At 43.0% G+C, this 21628-nt stretch overlaps 1 protein-coding gene across 1 annotated transcript in view; it reads left to right on the top strand.

Annotated features, from left to right (window-relative positions):
* EIF3E (eukaryotic translation initiation factor 3 subunit E) overlaps nt 1-20520 on the top strand; it is a 61844-nt gene extending 41324 nt beyond the window's left edge. The window contains exons 10-13 of the mRNA XM_040354852.1: nt 4177-4286; nt 15888-15990; nt 18392-18526; nt 20362-20520. Coding sequence (XP_040210786.1) covers nt 4177-4286; nt 15888-15990; nt 18392-18526; nt 20362-20400 — 387 coding nt within the window. The 3' untranslated portion in view covers nt 20401-20520. The remainder of the gene's footprint in view (nt 1-4176; nt 4287-15887; nt 15991-18391; nt 18527-20361) is intronic.
* Nucleotides 20521-21628: the final 1108 nt, after the last annotated feature.

Raw genomic sequence — 21628 nt, 5'->3', positions numbered from 1 at the left:
TCAGAGGCACGCAGAGGGGGGTCGTTTTGCATTCTTGGTAGTAATTAAGCATAAGTTATTGAAGTGGAGGGCAGTATAACGAACTTACAAACAGCGTGTTGAGTCATATGGGTGGAATATGGAGGATCACAAATGGTTAGTCACTTGCTCGTGACCTTACTATATATAAGATATGTTTAATGAAGCACGTTAAGCTTTAATGTATTGTAGGAGTATTTTTATTTTTCTTGGCCGCTCAAGATTTTTGCGCAATTCTCCTGCAAAAACTCAGACAGTTTTCACAAGCAAATACATTAGTCACATCTGAATGTAGTTTGCATTTAAATATGAATAGTCTGCATCGTCAACACTACTTAAAAGTGGCAAATGTGTTGTATATTGGTCCCTGTAGTGAATTGACTGATTTTCTTTTTAATGCCCGCCGCACGACTATTTACGTCCACACAATGGCACGGACAGGCAGAAGGACGTATATATACGTCCTTGCCTTTCCGGGGGTCCGATCGGGCCCCCCCCCCCCCCCGCGGCGGGCGGATTCCCTCGGGGAGCGATCCGGGACGACGGCGCGGCTATTTGTTTATAGCCGCTCCGTCGCGATCGTTCCCCGGAGCTGAAGAACGGGGAGAGCCGTGTGTAAACAGTCCCACTGTTGGGGGAGTGGGAGCTGAAGTAACCCCTAACTACCCCTGGGCACTTGGTACAGGCTGGGCCTCTGGTCGCAGTGACCCCACAGTCTCTGATGTTTTAAGGACACACAATCGCCTACTGTCACCTCAGAAATAAAAGCAGTGTTTTTACCCTTATTGATGCAGTACACACTGCTTTTAAAGGATCAGCCTTCTGTCTGCAGCCTTGGGTCTTTTAGAGCCCCTACCACTTCAAAGACCTTTCCGTTATACCACCTATTCAAAGTATTCCTCTATGCAGATTGGACGCCCTGTGTAGGATCCTAGGCTCTGCCTCCTAATTTTTTGAACAGTGGTCTATACACACACTGTGGATCTTCAAGTTGACTGCTTTCTGGTATTCCAGAGCAAGTGGTGCATCCCACATTGTTGGATTCCACTTCAGGCAGGTCTCCTGGTTTGGACTCTGGACACCATTTTGGTCAGGGTTTGACAAATTTGCTTGGAATCAAGGTGCCAGCTAAAGTTAGGAACCAGAAAACGCACCTGTCCCGCCAAGCTCGCGTGCAGAAAAAAACGCATACGTGAACATATGTAAACGGTATTCAAACCACACATGTGAGGTATCGCCGCGATCGTTGGAGCGAGAGCAATAATTCTAGCACTAGACCTCTGTAATTTTGAAGCGTGACATGTTTGGTATCAATTTACTCGGCGTAACCATATCTTTCACAATATAAAAAAAAAATTGGGATAACTTTACGGTTTTATTTTTTTATTATTTTTTCCCAAAAAAAGTGCGCTTGTAAGACCGCTGCGCAAATACGGTGGGACAGAAAGAATTGCAACGATCGCCATTTTATTCTCTAGGGTGTTAAAATAAAAAAAATATACATAATGTTTGGGGGTTCTAATTAGAGGGAAGGAGATGGCAGTGAAAACAGTAAAAAAAAAAAAAAAAAAACGCCCATTAGAATTGCTGTTTTACTTGTAATGCCAATGGCCACCACCAGATGGTGCCAGGTCACAGAATGCAGCTTGGGCTTTCACAAGGCTGCAAAGCCGCAGCCTAAATTACCGGCCTTCACGGGCCCGCCACGATCGTGCGGCGGTGGAGGCGCACAGAGACACAGGATCCGCCGCGGCCTCAATTACCGGCGGGCGCCAGGTAACAATTTCTTGTCGCAATTGCGACCTGGCTCCCGGATTTTGTCGAGGCCTGATTTAGGTGGTGCTGTGTGTGTGCTCATCACCAAGAAGCAATGCGAGCGCTTTCTGCGGCATGTGAAGTAGTAATTTTTATGCTAGATTTATGCTTTGAATCTCCGCTTCACATGCATTGATCCATTGGAGGACAATTCCTTGCCTTGTTTCCTTCTGGTGGTGACCTTTTCTATCTTGGTCTTGAGCATCAGGTTGATTCCCCCCCCCCCCCTTCTGGTTTTGTTGGTATTTTTACCTATTTGGTTAGGGGCTTGACCTCATCTGGTATTAAAAGATAAGTACACAAACCACAGGATGGAACTGTGGGTGTCTTAAAATAGTACAGTGCCACATCCTGACTATAATAGAGGAATTAATGTTGGAGAGGAACAAAAGTGGACTTTATAGGCACTAATCTTTGTACAAAAAGGTATGTTTTATTGATGGAATCCCAAAGGGGTTATTAAATCAACATTACAGTGGATACATTTATAAAATACATTAAAATCTATGAAATGATTATCACAAATGTAATTTCACAAAGCATGAATATTAAACCAATACTGGTCCAAGAGAGACATCAAAAAACTTATGATGGCTAACATGTATATTGGTAGATTTCAAACAAGCTCTACATGTTTCGCGGATAGCAGCTTCTTCGGGAGCTATTGATATTTCTGGAAGGGAAACAGGCTGTTATTGGTTTATACATGTATGTAGATATACATTAAAAATACTAGGCAGAGCATATCTTATGTGCAATAAAGCACCATAACAAAAGGCATGCAAATATAGCCATCCGTGAAACATGTAGAGCTTGTTTGAAATCTACCAATATATACATGTTGGCCATCATAAGTTTTTTGATGTCTCTCTTGGACCACTATTGGTTTAATGTTAATGCTTTGTGAAATTATTACATTTTTTGTGATCATTTCTTTGTTTTTAATGTATTTTATAAATGTATCCACTGTAATGTTGATTCAATAACCCCTTTGGGATTCCATCAATAAAACATACCTTTTTTCCAACGATTAGTGCCTATAAAGTCCACTTTTGTTCCTCTCCAACATTAATTCCTCATCTGGTATTAGATTTCTGTGGTTGGACTGCCTTTTGGATGTCACAGCAATTTCTGGAATCCTGTCTCTCAATTGAGTGAGAAAATAGGATTGTACACAATATCCCATCCCTGCGTGTTTGATTCATGCTCTTAGTACTGCTTGCTACAAACTGAAATACTAGGAGGTAAAATAGGAGTTATTCTGGACTGCCCTACAATTTTTAGTTTGGCCGGGTCCAATTCTCATCTAGGAGGTCGTAAAACCCAACGGTATATGAATTCCTGTGAACCTCCAGAAATGGGTTTTACAGCAAGTAAAAAAGTCCTTTTTTATATTACAGCTTACCAGTCCTTGTATGTGGTGGGTTCATTCGTTTTTAATTTGTCATGGTTAAGAACATTTTTGCAAAGTACAGTAAATGCCTATTGATATTGCTGGAAATGCAGTTTCCTTGTCACTTTCTTTGATCTGAATAGGCAACCGCCCAGTCTTTTACTCATCTGGCCCAGTGAGATCTCAACTGTGTGGTCTGTACAGCCTAATTTCTGCTGGTCATGCACATATGTGCCCCAATATCTATAGAAAAGTACAACTCGTATATTTTACACACTTCACAAATACAGTATTGGGCTAATGGACTGTTTTCTCTGCAGTGTTCTTTACGGATAATATACTGTATATGTAAGCATCTGTTATGAAAAGTGCTAAGCATAATATATTGCATACTTAGAGGGGGTTCACCCTATAAAAAAAAAATGCTAGCATAAATTAAGCATAGTAGCGCGAGCTACAGTATGCCTTTATTTTTATTTTTTTGCCCCGTACTCACTGTTTAATCCTATAGTGAAGATTCTGACTCCCCGCGGGGAATGGGCGTTCCTATCCAGAGGGAAGATGATTGACAGCCGGCTCTGGCGCGTCACGCTTCTCCGGAAATAGCCGAAATAGGACTTGGCTCTTCACGGCGCCTGCGCATAGTCTGTGCGCAGGCGCCGTGAAGAGCCGAGACCTACTCCGGCTATCTTCGGGGAGCGTGACGTGCCATAGCCGGCCGTCAATAATTTTCCCTCTAGATAGGAACGCCCATTCCCCGCGGGGAGTCGGAATCTTCACTATAGGATTAAACTGTGAGTACGGGGCAAAAAAATAAAGGCATACTGTAGCTCGCGCTACTATGCTGAATTTAATGCTATAATGTTGTTACTGAGGGTGAACCACCGCTTTTAACAGCGATTATACTTGTACAACTTTAACTTCCAAACCTGTCTTTCTCTTTCTCTTAGGTGCTGGTGAATGATTTCTTTCTTGTGGCCTGCTTAGAAGATTTTATTGAAAATGCCAGGCTTTTTATATTTGAGACTTTCTGCCGTATCCACCAATGTATCAGTATAAGGTATGTGTCTTCTTCTGGTGTAAAATGTATTTTTCACAAGTTAGTTAAGGTAACTACTTGGAGAGAAGCTGTTGTCCCCAGTTCTTGCATGCTGTTGTTACCAGCCTGACACCATCTGTAAAAATGTCAAGCATAGACTAGGGCAGGCATGTCCAAAGTCCAGCCCGGGGGCCAAATGTGGCCCACGTTTTGGTTTAATGCGGCCCCACTGGTAATTTGGGGATATATATATATATATATATATATATATATATATATATATATATATAATTTCTCTTTTTTGGCCCCCAATAAATCCCAGAGCACAGCGTGGCGCAAAATATATATACCGTATTTATTGTTTTGGCAGCCAGGGAGGGGGGCGGGACAAGTGCTGTCAGATTACATGCAGGAGAATCCCCCGTTTACCTGTAATAAAAAGGCCGCCAAGTAAACGGGAGATTCTTCTGTATGTAATCCGTTGGCGCTCGTCCCACCCCCCTCCCTGTCCCGTTTGAGGCTGTAGATTGATCAGGCTGCACTGATGGCGATAGTGAGGCTGCATTCATGTAAATGGTGAGGCTGCATTTATGGCAATAGCGAGGCTGCATTCAGGCAATGGTGAGGCTGCATTGATGGGCAATGACCCTTATTTTGCTTCACAGTTCATTATTTATTTTTTTCCCCTTGAAACTTCCCTCTTAAAGTGAAGGTGCGTGTTATACGCCTATAAATACGGTATATACAAATAACACGCCCAAGCGCATCCTTAGACTCTTCTCGTTGGGCAGTGTATTCGTTCATTTGCATTTAATTTTAATGGTTCAAAAAATGTCAGGTAAAATAGTCGGCCCTCGCGCATGTTCACTTCATCAAATCTGGCCCTCTTTGAAAAAAGTTTGGACACCCCTGGACTAGGGCATTCACCACACACAGTTTACACTAGGAAATACAATTTTCTAGGATATAAGATAAGTGTTTTCTGCTGTCTGCTAGCATATTTTTTTCACTAATGTTCCACCTGAAGAACAGTAAAGATGAATAGTTCCAAGCCATAGATTCGTACTCAGATTGAGTGTGGTCTGTGGTGGGCGATTGGTATCCCACACTCAGTAAGTTGGAAACATTTTTTTTATCAGAGGCTACTTGTTTTGGTCTTCGTGTAAAGAAGGGAACATATTTTTTAATATTGGTGCCACTCGGAGGGAGGATTGTGTGCCATGTGGGGTCATGATTTAAGAGGATGGGCAAAGTTCTTACTACCCCTCTCTTCTGCAGTTGGTAATCTGCTTACCTATGTGGTCACTAATTATCCATCTGCTAAAATCATTGAAATTTCTTATACAATATGACTTGTATTATAAAAGATTTATATTTCACCAGCAGTTTGCACCTCACTTTACAATATAAAGGGAGACAATACACCAACAGTACAATTCAAAACCAGAGGGTTAGAAGGGCCGTGCTCCTGTGAGATTAGTATTTGTACTTTTTGAGTGAAATCTGTTTTAAATTCTGAAAGTACCGAAAGAATGCATTTGAGGATGAAATACTTCATCTTTCTCTAACTTTGTCATTGGTGCCCATAGTTCTATAGCGTTCTGTAAGTTGGGCAGGCAGGCTACACCATTGCAGAGGAGGATGCTTAAGTCGTGATTATTCAATGTGTCTGATCGGCCCTTTTCCCCAGAGAGCAGGTTACTGGGGAAGGGCTTGCCTCACCTTGTAGATATGAGATGGTCACCTGATCCTGGCTGAAAATGGCTGGATTGTGTGACTGTAATGCGGGCAGCTATAGAATGGGTTAGATTGTTGAACCCAAGAGTATCAGGTGATGTCTGCATTTTTTTTAGTTTTTTTTTCGCTGTTGCTGTTCTCTGGAGGTTCCTGTACATCTACCGTTGCATGTAAGTAAAAATGCTGTCTTCTACCCAGGGACCTCTCTGCCTCATGTCACTCTGCTTGACAGCCTTTTCCACCCCAGTGCATAACAAAATACCCAGTGCCCTGAGATTACAAGAATCTGAAAGCTGTAAAGAGACTTCGTATGTGGCTCGATTTGAGTCTTTGTAAGATGGTGAAAGGCATATTGGGAAGAATTTGTTGAATAAATGACACCCGTGCCCTTGGAAGTTGGGTGTTCCAAAAAAGAGCACATGCTCTGGGTTGTGTGGAATTATTTGCAGCTAAAAGGACACTAAAGGGTGAAAGACACAGGCTGAATATCGGGTGGCATCGGCCGGTTCAGTAGAAAGCGGACGACGTTCAGCCTGAGAGAAGCTGGCCATTCTGCCGAAAGGTGCATGACCGAAAAAGGTCTGCCGATTAGGCGCACTCTCGCCCCCCCCCCCCCCCTGTAAGAACACAATAGCTCGGGGGGGTGGCACTGACATCGAATTGTTGTGTTGGTACAGTAGCTCCGACGTGAGCTCTTCATTTTTTTTTTTTTAGCCCGCTGGGTTGCAATTGTATGAAGGTCTATAGACCATGTGGTGTTTGCTGTCCTTCCCCTTTTTGTGTTTGGATATCTGAGGCGGTGGATAGCAGAAAACTTTTTGGAGGAATATATTGGCGTGCAGGATTTGGATAGATGGTATTGGGCTGTAGAGGCAAGGACTGCTCCTCTTGCCCTAGTCAGCCATTTTTTATCTACTGTATGTTTTGGCCTCCAGTTATCTTTTGATGAGTGTTTACGGCAGTATCCATTACATGCAAGTATCTTCACATCTGGTTGCACATTGTGCTTTGAACATGCCTGGCCTTTCATTATTTTAATAATCAGAAATCACCAGTACCTTTTGTTGTTCCTGAAGTATTTATAGCTTGTAGTTAAAAACATATTTTATGTATTAAGCTTTTTGAATCACCGATGGTGGAATCCCTATTTTATTTTTTTCCTTTTTATGACGCCTAGTCATATCTGGCCATATCATGAATGTTGTCTTGTATCGTGAGTACTGGTGTCGTGCAGAGCTTAGAAATGTTAATTATATAGTGATTTTAAGGTTAATTGGCATGTTGGCAAATCTTTTTCTAGGAACTGCTATTTACTTGTTCTAGTAGCAGCAGAAACAAAAATACTTTTATGAGGATTTGTTGTATATATGTATTTGTGGATGGATAATCAGTACATGCTTTGTAGCTGCCTTCTGGTATCCTGATGCTCTGTACCAACTGACATTCACTGTGGTGCCATTATGCCAGCATCTTGTTTAAATCACTAAATGTAAAGTGCATCTGAATAGTTGCATGGGGGGGAAGAAATACTTTAACTGCTTAAGGGCTACCCCACATATATATACTGCGGCAGGGCGGCTCTGTAGTGTGAAAATCGCATACCTAGACATGAGTTGTGTTTTTTTTTTTTTTTTTTTTACCTGGGTCTGGGATATGGCAGGAGCCCATCAGCAGGTCTGGTGGACCTGAAGTCCGCCAGGACCAGCCGATCGTTCCAGAGGCAGATAGAACGATGGTCTGCCTATGTAAACCAGGCAGACAATCGTTCTGTGACAGAAGACAGAGATCTTGTGTTTCTGCTAAGCAGGAACACGGATATGTCTTCTTACAGTACAAGCACTCCCAGGGAACACATTTAACCCTTTGATTGCCCCTGATGTTAACCCTTTCCCTGTCAGTACAGTGACAGTGCATATTATTTAGCACTGATCACTGTGGTAGTTCATTGATCCCTTTATCGGCTTCTACGAGCAAGCAGATACGTTGACAGGTCTGCAGGAGCTCTGCATGGCATCGGTGATCTGCTGCTTCCTGGTGCAATGCTTTTAAGACCCATTTCTCACTGGGGCGGGAGATGCGGTGGCGGTATAGCGGCGCTATACTGCCGGAATTGCGGCGGTATTCGATCGCTAGCGGTGCCGTTTTAAGCCCCGCTAGTGTCCGAAAAGGGTTAATACCGCCCGCAATGCAACCTTTGCAGAGGCACATTGCCAGTGGTATAGCCACAGTTTTCCATTGCTTTCAATAGGAAGGAGCGGTAAACACACCGCTCCTCGCACTGCTCCAAAAATGCCGCTAGCAGGACTTTTGGAGCGGTCCTGCTAGCGCACTGCTCCAGTGTGAAAGCCCTCAGGCTTTCACACTGAAGAAACAGCAGCCGCAGTTTAATGTCGGTTTGCAGGCGCTATATTTAGCGAAATAGCGCCTGCAAACATCCCCAGTGTGAAAGGGGTCTTACAGGCTCCTGCAACAAAAAATTATAAATGCACATTTTTTACTGCAAAAAAGTGTGCATTTATTATTTTTTGATGTCAAAAGGTGAATTTATCCGATTGAATTCCGAACAAATTTTCTTTCGAAATTCTTTTGTTTTGAGTTTCACACCATTTAGTGGGATACAGCAGCAGCCAATTTTCATGCGGACATGTTGGAATTTTTTTTGAAAAACTAACCAATGAAAGGAATGCACATGAGGTGAAACGGAAGGCTTAAATGGTCGAATTTCAAAAATCGATGGTGGCGCTATTGGATCACAACACACAAATTTTTTGAAAATAAAATTTGTACCGAATTCAACCAAGTATGCCAGCCTAACACTGCAATAACAACTAAGGAGGTCACCATAAATACTGTACTTTTTTTTTACTTTTAATAGCCATTACATTTTGTTTGCGAGTTTAATTCTGCTTTATTATTATTTGAGGTACTTGTATAGCGCCGTCAATTTATGCAGCGCTTTACATATACATTGTGCATTCACATTGGTCCCTGTCCTCAAGGAGCTTACAGTCTAAGGTCACTAACTCTCCTTCATATACTAGGGTCAATTAACCTCCCGGCATGTCTTTGGAGTGTGGGAGGAAACCGGAGGACCCGGAGCTTTAACGTAACAATGATGCCTCACCTGCCTGCAGTTGTTGCTCTGTAAAAATTGCCACATATAAACCCTGATGTGGCAGGACAGGCCTCCCACCCACTGCTCCTTCTCTCTACTATCTTATCAATACTTTGTTTATAAAGGAAATATGGGGGCTGCAGGAAAATGTCCCATAATGTGCAAGTATGTAAGGCATACTTTGACAAGTGGGCACCTACTTTTCGGTCTGCTTGTCTCCAACACTGGCAGGTCTGTGCTCCTTTGTTGCCTCTTCACCTTCCCCAGTGTGTCCTTTCTTTGGTCATTGTGTGGCCAGTGATGATTTATATTGTACATGTGTGTTACTTTGTCCAGTGAATAACATTGTCCCCCTGCACTAAGCTCCACGGTTCAGTGCACGTTTTTGGTATCTATAAGTTGCCGTCCCTGCTGAATTTTTATTTACATTATAGAAAATGCAGCAAAAGCTGACACTTCTCTGCCCCATCTGGAGTTCTACGTTGTGGGGGTCAGAAGTAAGGGTGATAATGCCACTGCAGTCCATGAGGGATATGTAGATGGCCAATGGGTTGCTCGGCGTGCAAGAGTATGTTTGTTGTTTTGTTTTTTCTTAAAGCAAAAATTCAGTTTTGCTTAAAATAACCTTTTCCATCCAGTAATGACATCCTTTTTTCTTCTATACCATTTGTAAGGCAGCAGATGTAATGACGTTTGAGGTTTTCTTTTTGAATTTAGTCCGTTGGTGCCTCCCCAAACTTGTTGGCATGGCTAAGTGGTTCCAGGGAAGATGTAAGGCTTTGCAGCTTCAGTATAGAGTCAAGACACATTTCACGCACAGTCCATTACAACGGCAATACAACGATGAAGCCTGTAATCCATTTTAGATTAATGTGAGCCTAACCGCGAGCTGCCCCCTCTCGTATTAATGCGATGACTTGTCGGGTCTCCTGATGACCTCCCCGCATAACTCAGTATCCCAGTGATGGTTCTCATTTTCTAGGTGTTACTGGATGAGACAGAAATAAGCCATCAGAATGTACCATTGTGCAACACAAATCAAATCTGATTATTCCACTTGTTTAAGTGACACATACCTTTATTAAAACCTTACTGGTTGCATCATTTAAAGTCTTCAGAGGGATTGCAGTGAGGCTAAGCTTGTAAAATCAATTAGATTTACTCTTCTGTGATGAGCCAAATGGACCGATCACTACTTGTGTGATCGATTTCTTCCATGCTGGTTTTCACCCTAATTTGTACAGGTTTCAGACAGCAAGTTCACGTTGTGTGTTTTTTTTTTGCTTATCTAGAGTCTTGGTACAATGTGCTCCTTTTACAACTGAACTCCAAAGAAACTGCTAAACAGTTAAAATAATTTTTTTTTTTTTTTCAGCCACCATGTGATTCATACTTGGCCAATCCAGAAGGATAACACCATTTTCTCTTGGCCCCCTTTCACACCGGGGCGGTTTGCAGGCGCTATTGCGCTAAAAAAAGCTCCTGCAAACCGACCTGAAACAGCCGCTGCTGATTCTCCAGTGGAGCGGTGTGCTGGCAGGATGGAAAAGAAAGTCCTGCTGGCCGCATCTTTGGAGCGGTGAAGAAGTGGTGTGTATACCTCCCCTGCTCATTGAAAGCAATGGGACACCGTGGCTATATCACTGGCAAAAGCGCCTCTTCAGAGGCGCTTTGTGGTGGTTTTTAACCCCTTTTCAGCCGCTAGCGGGGGTAAAACCGCCAAATAGCACCGCAAAATTTGCGGTAAAGTGCCGCTAAAAATAGCGACGCTTTACCACCACCGCACCTCCTGCCCTAGTGTGAAAGGGGCCTTAGAATTGCCAATCACGGTGACCCCCCCTCTTCTTCTTAGTGCACAGGTGTCAAACACAAGGCCCGCGGGCCGAATCCAGCCCTCCAGGCCATTTCATGTGGCCCTCATTTCCCCTGCAGCTGCAGGAGAGCTCCAGTCCTCCTCCAGACCCTTACTTTCTGCTTTCAAGCAATGCATCCAGCTTCTTCCTAGCAGCAGCATAAGTAAAGGGGGGTGCACTGTGATGTTAGGGAGAGTGGGGGACTCGACTTCTGATGGTGGGGTGGCTCTTGACATCTAATGTAAGGGGAGGGGATGCGCTGAACATCTAATCTTACAGATACAACCGTCCCTTTTGAGGGCAATCATAATGCTGATGCGGCCCACAATGAAATAGTTTGACACCCCCTGCCCTAGTGGGTACAGTGTTGCATGACCACGCAATTGTCATTCAAAATGTGACCGCACTGAAAGCTGAAAATTTGGCTTGGGCAGGAAGGGGGTGAAAGTGCCCGGTATTGAAGTGGTTAAATGATTTATACATGGAATTTAGGGTAATATTTTCTGTGTATGAAGGGGTATTTTGTTATAAGGTGATATTTACTGGCTTTATCAAGGGGGTCATATTTTAATGAAGTCTGGAATCGCTGCTGCTCTGGGAAGTTTGCCATTTATATGTATGAATGTGGATGCTTCTACATGCCAGTTGTTGACTTAAGTAGCTTGTTGGTTAGTTTGTCAACACAGGTGAATAAAAATGTATTTTAAATTGCATATAAATTTTGTTTTAGAATGACAAATTTGTATAATCCTAATTTCTGAAATAATTCTCAATGTGCATGCAAAGTACACAGGATCTGATGGCCATTTGGCATTGACTGTGATGTACTGCTCCTCTTCACAGTGCAAGTCTATCGGGGTGATTTACTAAAACTAGAGTGTAAAATCTGATGCAGCTCTGCATTGAAACCAATCGGCTCCCAGGCTTTTTTTTTTGTCAGCCTAATTGAACAGGTTAGAAGCTGATTGGCCACCATGCACAGCTGCACCAGATGTTACACTCTCTCCAGTTTTAGTAAGGGTCCTTTCACACGAGCGGACCGTTCGTCCGTTCATTACAAGTCCGTTAACGGACTTGTAATGAATCCCTATGGGATCGCGTTCGTTAGCGGATGGAGCATCCGCTAGCGTCCGCGTCCGTCGGGATCCGCTTTTCCCAACGGAAGAAACCTTATTTTTCTTCCGTTCAACGGAATGGATGCAAACGGACAGACGGTCCGTCTGCATCCCATCCCCCATAGGGGACAGCGGAGCAGAGACAGGGCGGTCCCGGCACTGTGTGCGGGGACCGCCCTATCCGCCGACGGCTCAGCGGGGATCCCCGCTGAGCTTTGGCGGACCCAGAAACGGTCCGCTCCGTGTGAAAGGACCCTAAATCCACCATTCTGGATCTTTTTACTCCCTCTAGACCAGGGGTCTCCAAACTTTTGAAACAAAGGGCCAGTTTACGGTCCTTCAGACTTTAGGGGGGCCGGACTGTGATCACTGGGCGTAGAACAGGTCCCGATGTCAGTGGGGAAAAAACAATGCCCTTTCTTTGGTGTCAGTGGAAGCAATTGTGCCCCTTTGTTGATGTCATTGGGAGGAATAGAGCCTCATCATTGGCGTCATAGGAAATAATTGGGCTCCATCATTGGTGTCATCGAGCCCCATTGTTGATGCCATTGGTAGAAATCGCGCTCCATAATTTTTGTCATTGGGAGGGATTATGCCCCACAGTTAGTATCATTGAATGAAATGGTGCCCCAAGGGCCAGATAAATGCAAGCAAAGGGCCGCATCTGGCCCCCGGGCCTCAGTTTGGAGACCACTGCTCTAGACCGCTACCAGTTCTGTGTGAAACAGAAGATAGATAATTTCAGTGACCTACAAAAGCCTTCGACATTGGATATTCTACAGTCTCAAAATACAGTAACATAATTTGCTGTGAACGTTGCTTTTACCATTTAGGGCAGTGCATTGGGTTTGCTTTTTTGAAATACGTTTTCTGAATATTCTTGTTCTGTCTCACTGTTAAAATAAACCTACCATTAAAATTAGACCGATCATTTTTATCAGGCAAATGTACAAAATCAGCAGAAGATTGATTACATTTTTTTCTCACTGTAACTGATCACATTCCCTCTGTTCTTGGCTGCATAAGGGGGGGGGGGGGGGGGGGGGGGGGGAAACGGCAGCACACTGCTTATTGGAGAGGAGGAGGAGTTCCCAGCACAGCTAAAGAACTGACCATGGTGTATTCTGCTTAGTGTGGTCAGTTTTTTTTACATAAGGAAGCCGAGAAACTGACAGGAACACCGGGGATTTCACACAAAGGAAGCAAAATAGAGAACAGGATACCTTCTCATACAAGTACATGGTACAGCAGCCACATATCGGGAATAGGAAATGCTGGGGGTAACAAACACTTTAACACTTCCCCTGACTGCTACATAAAATGTTATGCATCTAGGTGGAGGAGCTGGGCCAGCATAAGAGAGGGCTATGACATGCAAGTGTAAGGGAATGTACCTAGGGAATGAACAACCTGAAATCTCAGTTTCCTAACAAGTTCAGAGACCTTGCAAGTCCATTTTTTTTTTAATTGGAGACATGGTCTCTTTAAAGGGGGAGTTCACCCTAAAAAAAAAATTCTAAGATTACATCCAGCATACGAATGACATTTACAGTATGCAGGTCTTTTTTTTTTTTTTTTTTTTCGCCGTACATACCGATATAGTGTGATTTTTCTCCCCGGGTTCTGATTCCCGCGGGACTGGGCGTTCCTATCCCTGGGTTAGATGATTGACGTGTTGTGAAAAAGTTCCCATGTCGCACAAGGCGCGTCACCAGTTTTCCGTAAATAGCCGAGCTGCGAGTTGGCGCTATACGGCGCCTGCGCCCGCCGTGTAGAGCTGACTGCGCAGGCGCCAACTCGCAGCTCGGCTATTTACGGAAAACTGGTGACGCGACATGGGAACTTTTTCACAACACGTCAATCATCTAACCCAGGGATAGGAACACCCAGTCCCGCGGGAATCGGAACCCGGGGAGAAAATCGCACTATATCGGTATGTACGGCCAAAAAAAAAAAAAGACCTGCATACTGTACATGCCGTTCGTATGCTGGATGTAATGTTAGAATTTTTTTTTTAGGGTGACCCCCCGCTTTAAGGTAGAAAGTTGTGTAAGTAAATGAAAATCCTCAGAAAACTTCCAGGTCCCTTTAGCCGGTGTCATAGACTTAACATTACGCAGCCTTTTCAGTTCTTTCTGTCATGGTATCACTTTCATGCAGACAAACAATCCATCTAGGGAACCCGATAGAGGCTGTAAACCTTGTGAGTCATAGTTGTGTTCGCTACTTTATGTACTCGCATGTCTAGCGTGACTGCGGAACAGTCTGCGACTTACTCACTGTTTGTTTTAGGCAGCGAGGAGGTCAATCTAAGCAGGAAACTATAAAGCATTAGGGAAGGCAGAGGGGATGACTTGATGGTTGCTCATTTGCATATTAAGATTCAGTCCTTAATCAAACATTGTGCAAGGCTGGGAGTTGGGCAAAAAAGGATTAGCTGTCAGGAAAACCACATTAGTGGGCCGTATATTGTGCGTTGCAGGCCGGTCAGGATGACTTGTGGTAACAGTATGGAAATGTGGCCTCTTGCGTGGGTTTAAGAGCAAAATTCATACACTGGGTGCCTTGTGATGTTTTGGGAACAAGCGGTGTGACAAAGCACATCAAAGTGCATACCCAGCTGCGTGCTACCATGTTACTAATTGAGTTAATTAGAAACACTTCTCCAGACCAATTATCTCTCTCTGGCATTGCAGGTCTGGACAAAAGCTAAGAACAGAAGCAGAACTACTGCCTTTAATAGAATATCTGCCACAGTAAACAGTCAGAGGTCTGCTGGATCCTGACGGGTTCATAACTCCAGGCAAATATAGAAAAGTCATGGAATGGTTTCACACAGTTGAAATGTAAAGTCTTCTATTGAGCCAACGCAATGGCATGCCCTCTAATCAGAGGGGGAAGCAGGGGGTACCTAGGTAGGATTATAAAAGGTGAAGGCTTTGGGAGTAGAGAGATTTACCAGTGATTAGACATTGGAAGGAGCTAATGGCAGAGTCTGTGGACTTGTGCCTACATTGATCAGCTTTGTTACGCATTGGGCCCAGTTCATACTGTTGCAGTGCGGAATTTACAGCAAATTCTGTGCCGTTTCCTCACTGTGGGGGGGGGGGGAAGCACCCCAGTCATGCGAACACCGGCAGTGTGCCTTAATGACACCCCTAAATTGGTTTGCAAAATGCAGTGCAATTTATCGAAACGGAATGGTGTGAACACCCATGTTATCTGATTCTGGTGCGGCAAAAAAAGCGCCCTGCCCCCCCCTTTTTTTTTTTTTTTTTTTTTTTTTTTTTTTTTTTGCGAATGTGGTGCGATTTGAGCCTTACAGCATGGCTCAAATCGCATCACTCCAGGATTGCATGTGATTTCCACAGGAATGTGGTACGATTCCTGTTTAAATCGCATGCGGTTCCCACATCCAGTGTGCACCAGCACTTAATGTATTGGTAGACCACACGATCTTGGGCATTACGATTTTTAAATCAAATATTTTAGCTGGTTGGTATGCGTTAACCATTGTATTGCCAGCAAAGAACTTGGAAGGCATAAAAGGCACAGTCAATCATTTTCAAAAATGTAATACGTGCTTCTATATTAATATTGATAAATAAAAGTCTTTATATTACGCCTTTGCATTGGAGCCTGAAAAGCATTGCGACCACAATCGATGCTTCATAGGCACAGTTGCCAGGCTCCTGTAGACCAGGAAGTAAGCAGTGTGGTGAAGTAGCTGTTGGGTATATTGCGTGAATTGATGAGCTCCTGCCTTATTGGTTGATTTACTTACCGTATGTTTTTTCCCCAGCATGTTGGCTGATAAATTGAATATGAGCCCTGAAGAAGCTGAAAGGTGGATAGTCAATTTAATTCGCAATGCCAGACTAGATGCGAAGATAGACTCCAAGTTGGTAAGTTTTTTTTTTTTTTTTTTTAGTTTTTTTTTGCCTGGTTTGTCAGACTTGAATTTTTTGCTTTTAAACTGCCTCTAGAGAAACCGTTTTTAAGGGGTAGTTTCGCATTTTAAACATGTTGCACCCACATTTAAGTTGTACATGTTTACGCAGCAACCCCCCTTCCCCGTGATGGTGGGTGTTCCTTAGCCCCTGCAGCCACTGTTGCCTTTTAAAACTACAAGTCCCTTCTGGCACCACATCAGATGGCTTATAGTTTTTGAGGATGCTGTTGAGCTCCCTTGTAGTTCATTGAGAGATCCTGCAGCTTTCAGACTGAAAACCCATAGAGCTGTATGGCCAAGAAAGCTGGAGGTGATGTCTGAGGAGCCTGACCTCTCCGATCCACATGCAGGTGCCTGTGAAAAGCTGAATTGGGTCTTTAACTGCAAGAATCTTCTGCATCTAATAATTCTGTTGGGAGATTTCTATAGTTGTAGTTTTCCTTTTTTAATGGTCCTAACTGAGCCCACTGCACCTTGGCAGCAGACCTTAGATCGTCAATGTAGGTTCGCCAATCGGAAAAATGTTCTAAATCTTTTGACGCTTTTGCACCGCTGGCCCTTAGAAAATGTTATGAGGGTTAAGTGAATTTCCAACCTAAAGTAACATTCATGTTTTCATTAGCAGTCCAGTGACTGACTGCCACTGTTCATCATCCCCACAAAAATGTAATTGTTGTTGCTGGTGGACATTGGGGAGGAGGAACGCATCTGGATTCTTCTTGTGTCTCTTGAGAACTCAATAAGTGACAGATGTCCTAAATGTCATCCTCCAACCTAGTCTACTTTGCTGAGGATATTTTTCAAAGGATAAAAATACCTTGAACCAATTTATTATTTTACAGGGCCCCCACTCTCCCTCCCCATGCTAGCTTTACCACAAATTAAAGACCAGCCGTTGATGTGGACCAGCTTCTTGTTTTCGTTGTCGCCCCTGTCCTCTTATGAGCTTGCGGGTTGCAAAGCCTTCCTCTATAGACATTAATGGAGAAACCATCTACTTGTAGGCCTGTATTTAAAAGGCGACAAATGTGCAGCCTACATGGTTGGAAAACAGGAGTGCTGCTAGGAATAGGCAGTGGTTACTAGCTTTAAATGAGAAGTTCTCCTGTAGGAACATGTTTTGTTACATCCATATATAGGGTGTAACATGTTCCTAATCACCTAGTCCATAGTTTTCAATGGACTGAGTGTGCTGATCCGTTCCCTTTTATAGTCCATTGACACTTTTTCCAGCTATCTAACTGAATGTCTATAAGGAGATGTGGGCAGAAAGCTGGAGGATGTCTTCAGGAGCCTGGCATTGCACTTGCGATCCACTGTTGGTGGGTGCCAAAGGCAGGCTTCTGGGTAAAATGATAAATACATATTTTTTTTCTGCAAAAAGGCGAACTTTGACAGTTTAATTTTAGATGAAAGTGACATAAGCCTGGAGAAAAGAGAGGCTTGGGATTTAGGCATGTCTAAACCCAAAAACAAAATGCAGCTTACCTGTTCTTAGATGTTGTGGTTGAATTCTGTGAGACGGATAGAGATCTTTCTTTTTCTTTCTCATCCCCCCCCGTGAATAACGCACTTTTAGTTCTAAGTGGCATGGAGTAGTGTACATTTAGGAATGCATAGGTGTACAAATGCATTAAGGAAAAGGCAGCAACAGTTATAGAAAATTGCTGTAGTTAAAAACTCTCTGGTGGTCACTGAGACTTATATAGACAACCTCATTAATTGGCACCTGCATTTTTAGTTCCTTGTTGGTCATGGCAATTTTTGGTGCATCTAGAACAACCATTTTCATCCAAAGTTCTTTAGAACCCTAGGGTTCCTCCAGGGTTGGCTAGGGGTTCCCTGAGCTGTGGCTAACTGTCCTCCCACCTACTGGTTCTTGCATAGTTCCAGGTCCAATCCCTCTTGACAGCGCCATGGCATGACTGCAACGGTTTCATTCTGGGCCACCCTTCTAAGGGTAGCTTTCTTTAGACCTACCACAACCAATGTAAGGGGCATTTTCCCAATGATCCCTGATGGACTAAATTTTACCAGGGGCTCCCTGAGATCTGAAAATTGTTACTCTGGGGTAATAATGTTAAGACAAGCTAATCTAGAAATTACCTGCAGCACAAAGTCCTTGCAGTGACTGATGAAATGTCATTTATGTATTCTTTTATTTTAAGTGTTGTAGCATTTATCAGTCGGTTTGGTTGAGATTTACAGTTTTCTATATCTATTGTCTCTCTTACTTGCACAGGTTGTCCTTGTGTCTGCCCTCTGATTTATGATTGGTTTGAACAGCCTGTTCTTTCTATAAACCATCATAAATACTGCAAGAACGGTACATAACGTTTTTCTTCCTTTCGCAGGGTCATGTTGTAATGGGAAATAATGCCGTATCACCTTATCAACAAGTCATAGAGAAGACGAAGAGTCTTGCTTTCCGCAGTCAGATGTTGGCAATGAACATTGAGAAGAAGATGACCCAGAGCACCAGGGCTGAGGTGATGAGACTGGTTTATTCATGGCACTGTGTGCATAACCTTACCTTCACACAGGGACTATAGACTTTGCTGTCTTAACAGTTGTTTCTTTAAGTGGCCTTATTGTTCTATTCCTGGTTTTATTGTTCTTAAAGTAAACCAGTCATTCTAGCGATACAGGGCAGCCTTTGCAGACCTCTTGAAAATTCAAGTTGCATGTTTGTCCTCTCTGACTATAAGACTGGCCATAGATGAGTAGAATTTCAAACAAAAATTCTTAGGGAAAGAATGTTCTAGAAGTTTGTTTTCCTAATCATTAGTGAGGTAAAATGGATATTCGTTTTCTACCGCAGTAAGGAGAGAATTCAAAAGTCCAGGAGGGGGAAAAAAAATTGCACAGACTTCCAACAGTGTATGTGGTTTTCATTTGGTAAAGTCCGTTCATTACAAAATCAAATGTTAAAAAAAGCAAAGAAAATCTTTTAAAAGACATTCAAATTGTTCTAAGAATTTTCTTAAGACTTTTTTTCAACTTCAAATTATTTATGGCCAGCTTAATACGAAGTCGCTGATCCCATACAATTATATAGAGCAGGATAGTTGGAGCAAAGTTCTGATCTGCCTGCTTGTTACAAATTTATTTAAAATATTGAATTTAAATGGTAAGCCAGGCAACAATTTGAGGACGCAAAGTCTGCACTGGCAGCCATCATAATTCTAATAGCATTTGATCTACATCCACCAATCTGATTATTGCATGCACTGGATAACAAACTCTGAATGGACCTTTACAAAAAATGGTGGCCATTTTGCAAGAGTATTATGTAGGCTAGTTTCTTGGCTTCTTTCCTTCTAGTCACTTTAATTCAACTCCAGGAATTAAAAAAAAGTAATAACTTTTAGGGCCCCCTGCCCTGCAAGGTTCAAAGCGTGTTAACTCTGAGGCATACTATTATTGGCTTACTCCCCGCTACCTCTGTTGTGGGTAGTCCCTCGCTGTCCTAGCGGAAAGCAGAATCGGGTGTTATGTTTAAAATCAATGCAGTACTTACCGTTTTAAAGATGGATGTTCTCCGTGGCTTCCGGGTATGGGCTGCGGGACTGGGCGTTCCTATTTGATTGACAGCCTTCCGACCGTCGCATACAGCGCGTCACGAGTTTCCGAAAGTAGCCGAACGTCGGTGCGCAGGCGCCATATAGAGCAGCACCGACGTTCGGTGACGCGCTGTATGTGACCGTCGGAAGGCTGTCAATCAAATAGGAACGCCAAGTCCCGAAGCGGCGGCGGAGAACATCTATCTCTAAAACGGTAAGTACTGCATCGATTTTAAAAAAAACACCCGATTCTGCTGCCCGTAATTAGCCTCAATCTAATGTTAAAAAAATTTTTTCGGGTGATCCCCCACTTAATTTCAAAAACAGAATTCATAGCATAGTGAGTTGGGATCCAAAGTACCAGCTTATAGAATCTTGGTTGTACAAATATTTTATTTTATTGGAGCTGCCGGCTTTGGATCCATGGCACCCTGAAAAGAAGTAAAGGGACACATTGTGTCAAGACTGATGACTAAATGAGAGGTGCTTGATCAGATGTCGTCTTGACGTGTGTATTGGTCCACGTTATTATGGCAACTAATTTAATAAAGGCTTTTTAGAGTTCCTTATGATTTATGCACCAGGACAGTGACTGTGTATTGTATAGTATTGCCGTATGTATGACTTGGTATAGACTTCCTCATCTAATGTAGATGAAATATTGACTGCTCCAAAAATAGTTGTGTGTGGTAGTCATTTATACTTTTTAGGATGCAAATATTGTGTAGAACAAACTAATTGTATTTTTTTTTCCCTTGTAGGCTCCTAATTGGGCAGCTCCAGACAGCGGATTCTATTAATAAATATATCAGAACATCTATAAATATTCCTTTGCGAACTGCAGCAGTGTACTTCTCTTACGTATCCTACTGTAAGACTGACGTACAGTGTTTTCAATAAAATTGACCTCTCTCCTTTTATCTCTGACTAAGTTTTCTTTTTTCTTTAAGAAATATATACTGCTCGGCAGTATAACTTTAGGATAACTGATCTTTTTTTTTCTGATTTAAAAAAAAAAATGTGCATCGCAGTTTGCTGGGTACGGGGCTGCGTAGCAGGAGAGGTGCTCATACTGACTTGTGCCCACAACCACCTAAAATGGGCACCTGAGCATCAGAACTGCATCATGGAGCAATAGAAGGTGGCCTGGAGGAGGTGTCGGTGTGATGCTTGGGTAATGTTTTTCAAGGAAACCTTGGGTCCTGCCATTGATGTGGATGTTGCCTGTATAAAAACATTATTGCTGACCAAGTACTCACTTCATGGAAATGGTATTTCATGCTGCTAGTGGCCTCTTTCAGCAGGATAATGTGCCATGCCACACTGCAAAAATGGTTCACAGATGGTTTGAGGTACACACCAAGTTTGAGGTGTTACCTTTGCATCCAAATTCTCCAGGTCTCGATCCAATCAAGCATCTGTGAGATGTGGTGGAAAAACAAGTCCAATCCATGGAGGCACCACCTCACAACTTGCAGGACTTAATCTGCTAATGACAGCTTGGCGCCAAATACCATGGCTTGGCATACCTCTAGCAGTCTAGTGGTGTCCATGCCTCGACGGGTCAGCGTTGTATTGGCGGCAATAGGGGGACCTATTCTATGTTAGGTTGTCATAAGGTTATAGCAGTGATGCAGTGTGATTTGAGCAAAATGAATGTGCTCAAATTGCACTGCACTGAATCGCATGTGAAACCACATTATAAATTTCACATGAATGTAAACAGGTTCTTAAAACAAAACTATTACATTTTGAAATCTTAAATCGAAAATTAAGGTACATGCCAGCGTTGCCAAATATTTTAAATATTTTTGCTTGAAAGATGCATGACCTAAAGCCTAGGCGTTCTAGAGTATGTGTTCTGGCTATTGGTTTCACCCCATAAAGGGACCCCTGTGCAGGCAATTCTTTTTAGCTAGAAGGAACCTGTATGGTAGATACACAGGGGTAGGAGAGCAACGGCATCGAAAAATAATGGTACTGCAGGAAGATGATACAATTAGTAAATATGGCTTCCACTGTGTATAA

Source organism: Rana temporaria, chromosome 5, assembly GCF_905171775.1.
Source record: "Rana temporaria chromosome 5, aRanTem1.1, whole genome shotgun sequence".
NCBI classification, from domain to species: domain Eukaryota; kingdom Metazoa; phylum Chordata; class Amphibia; order Anura; family Ranidae; genus Rana; species Rana temporaria.
This window is presented reverse-complemented; position numbering and strand designations above follow the sequence as displayed.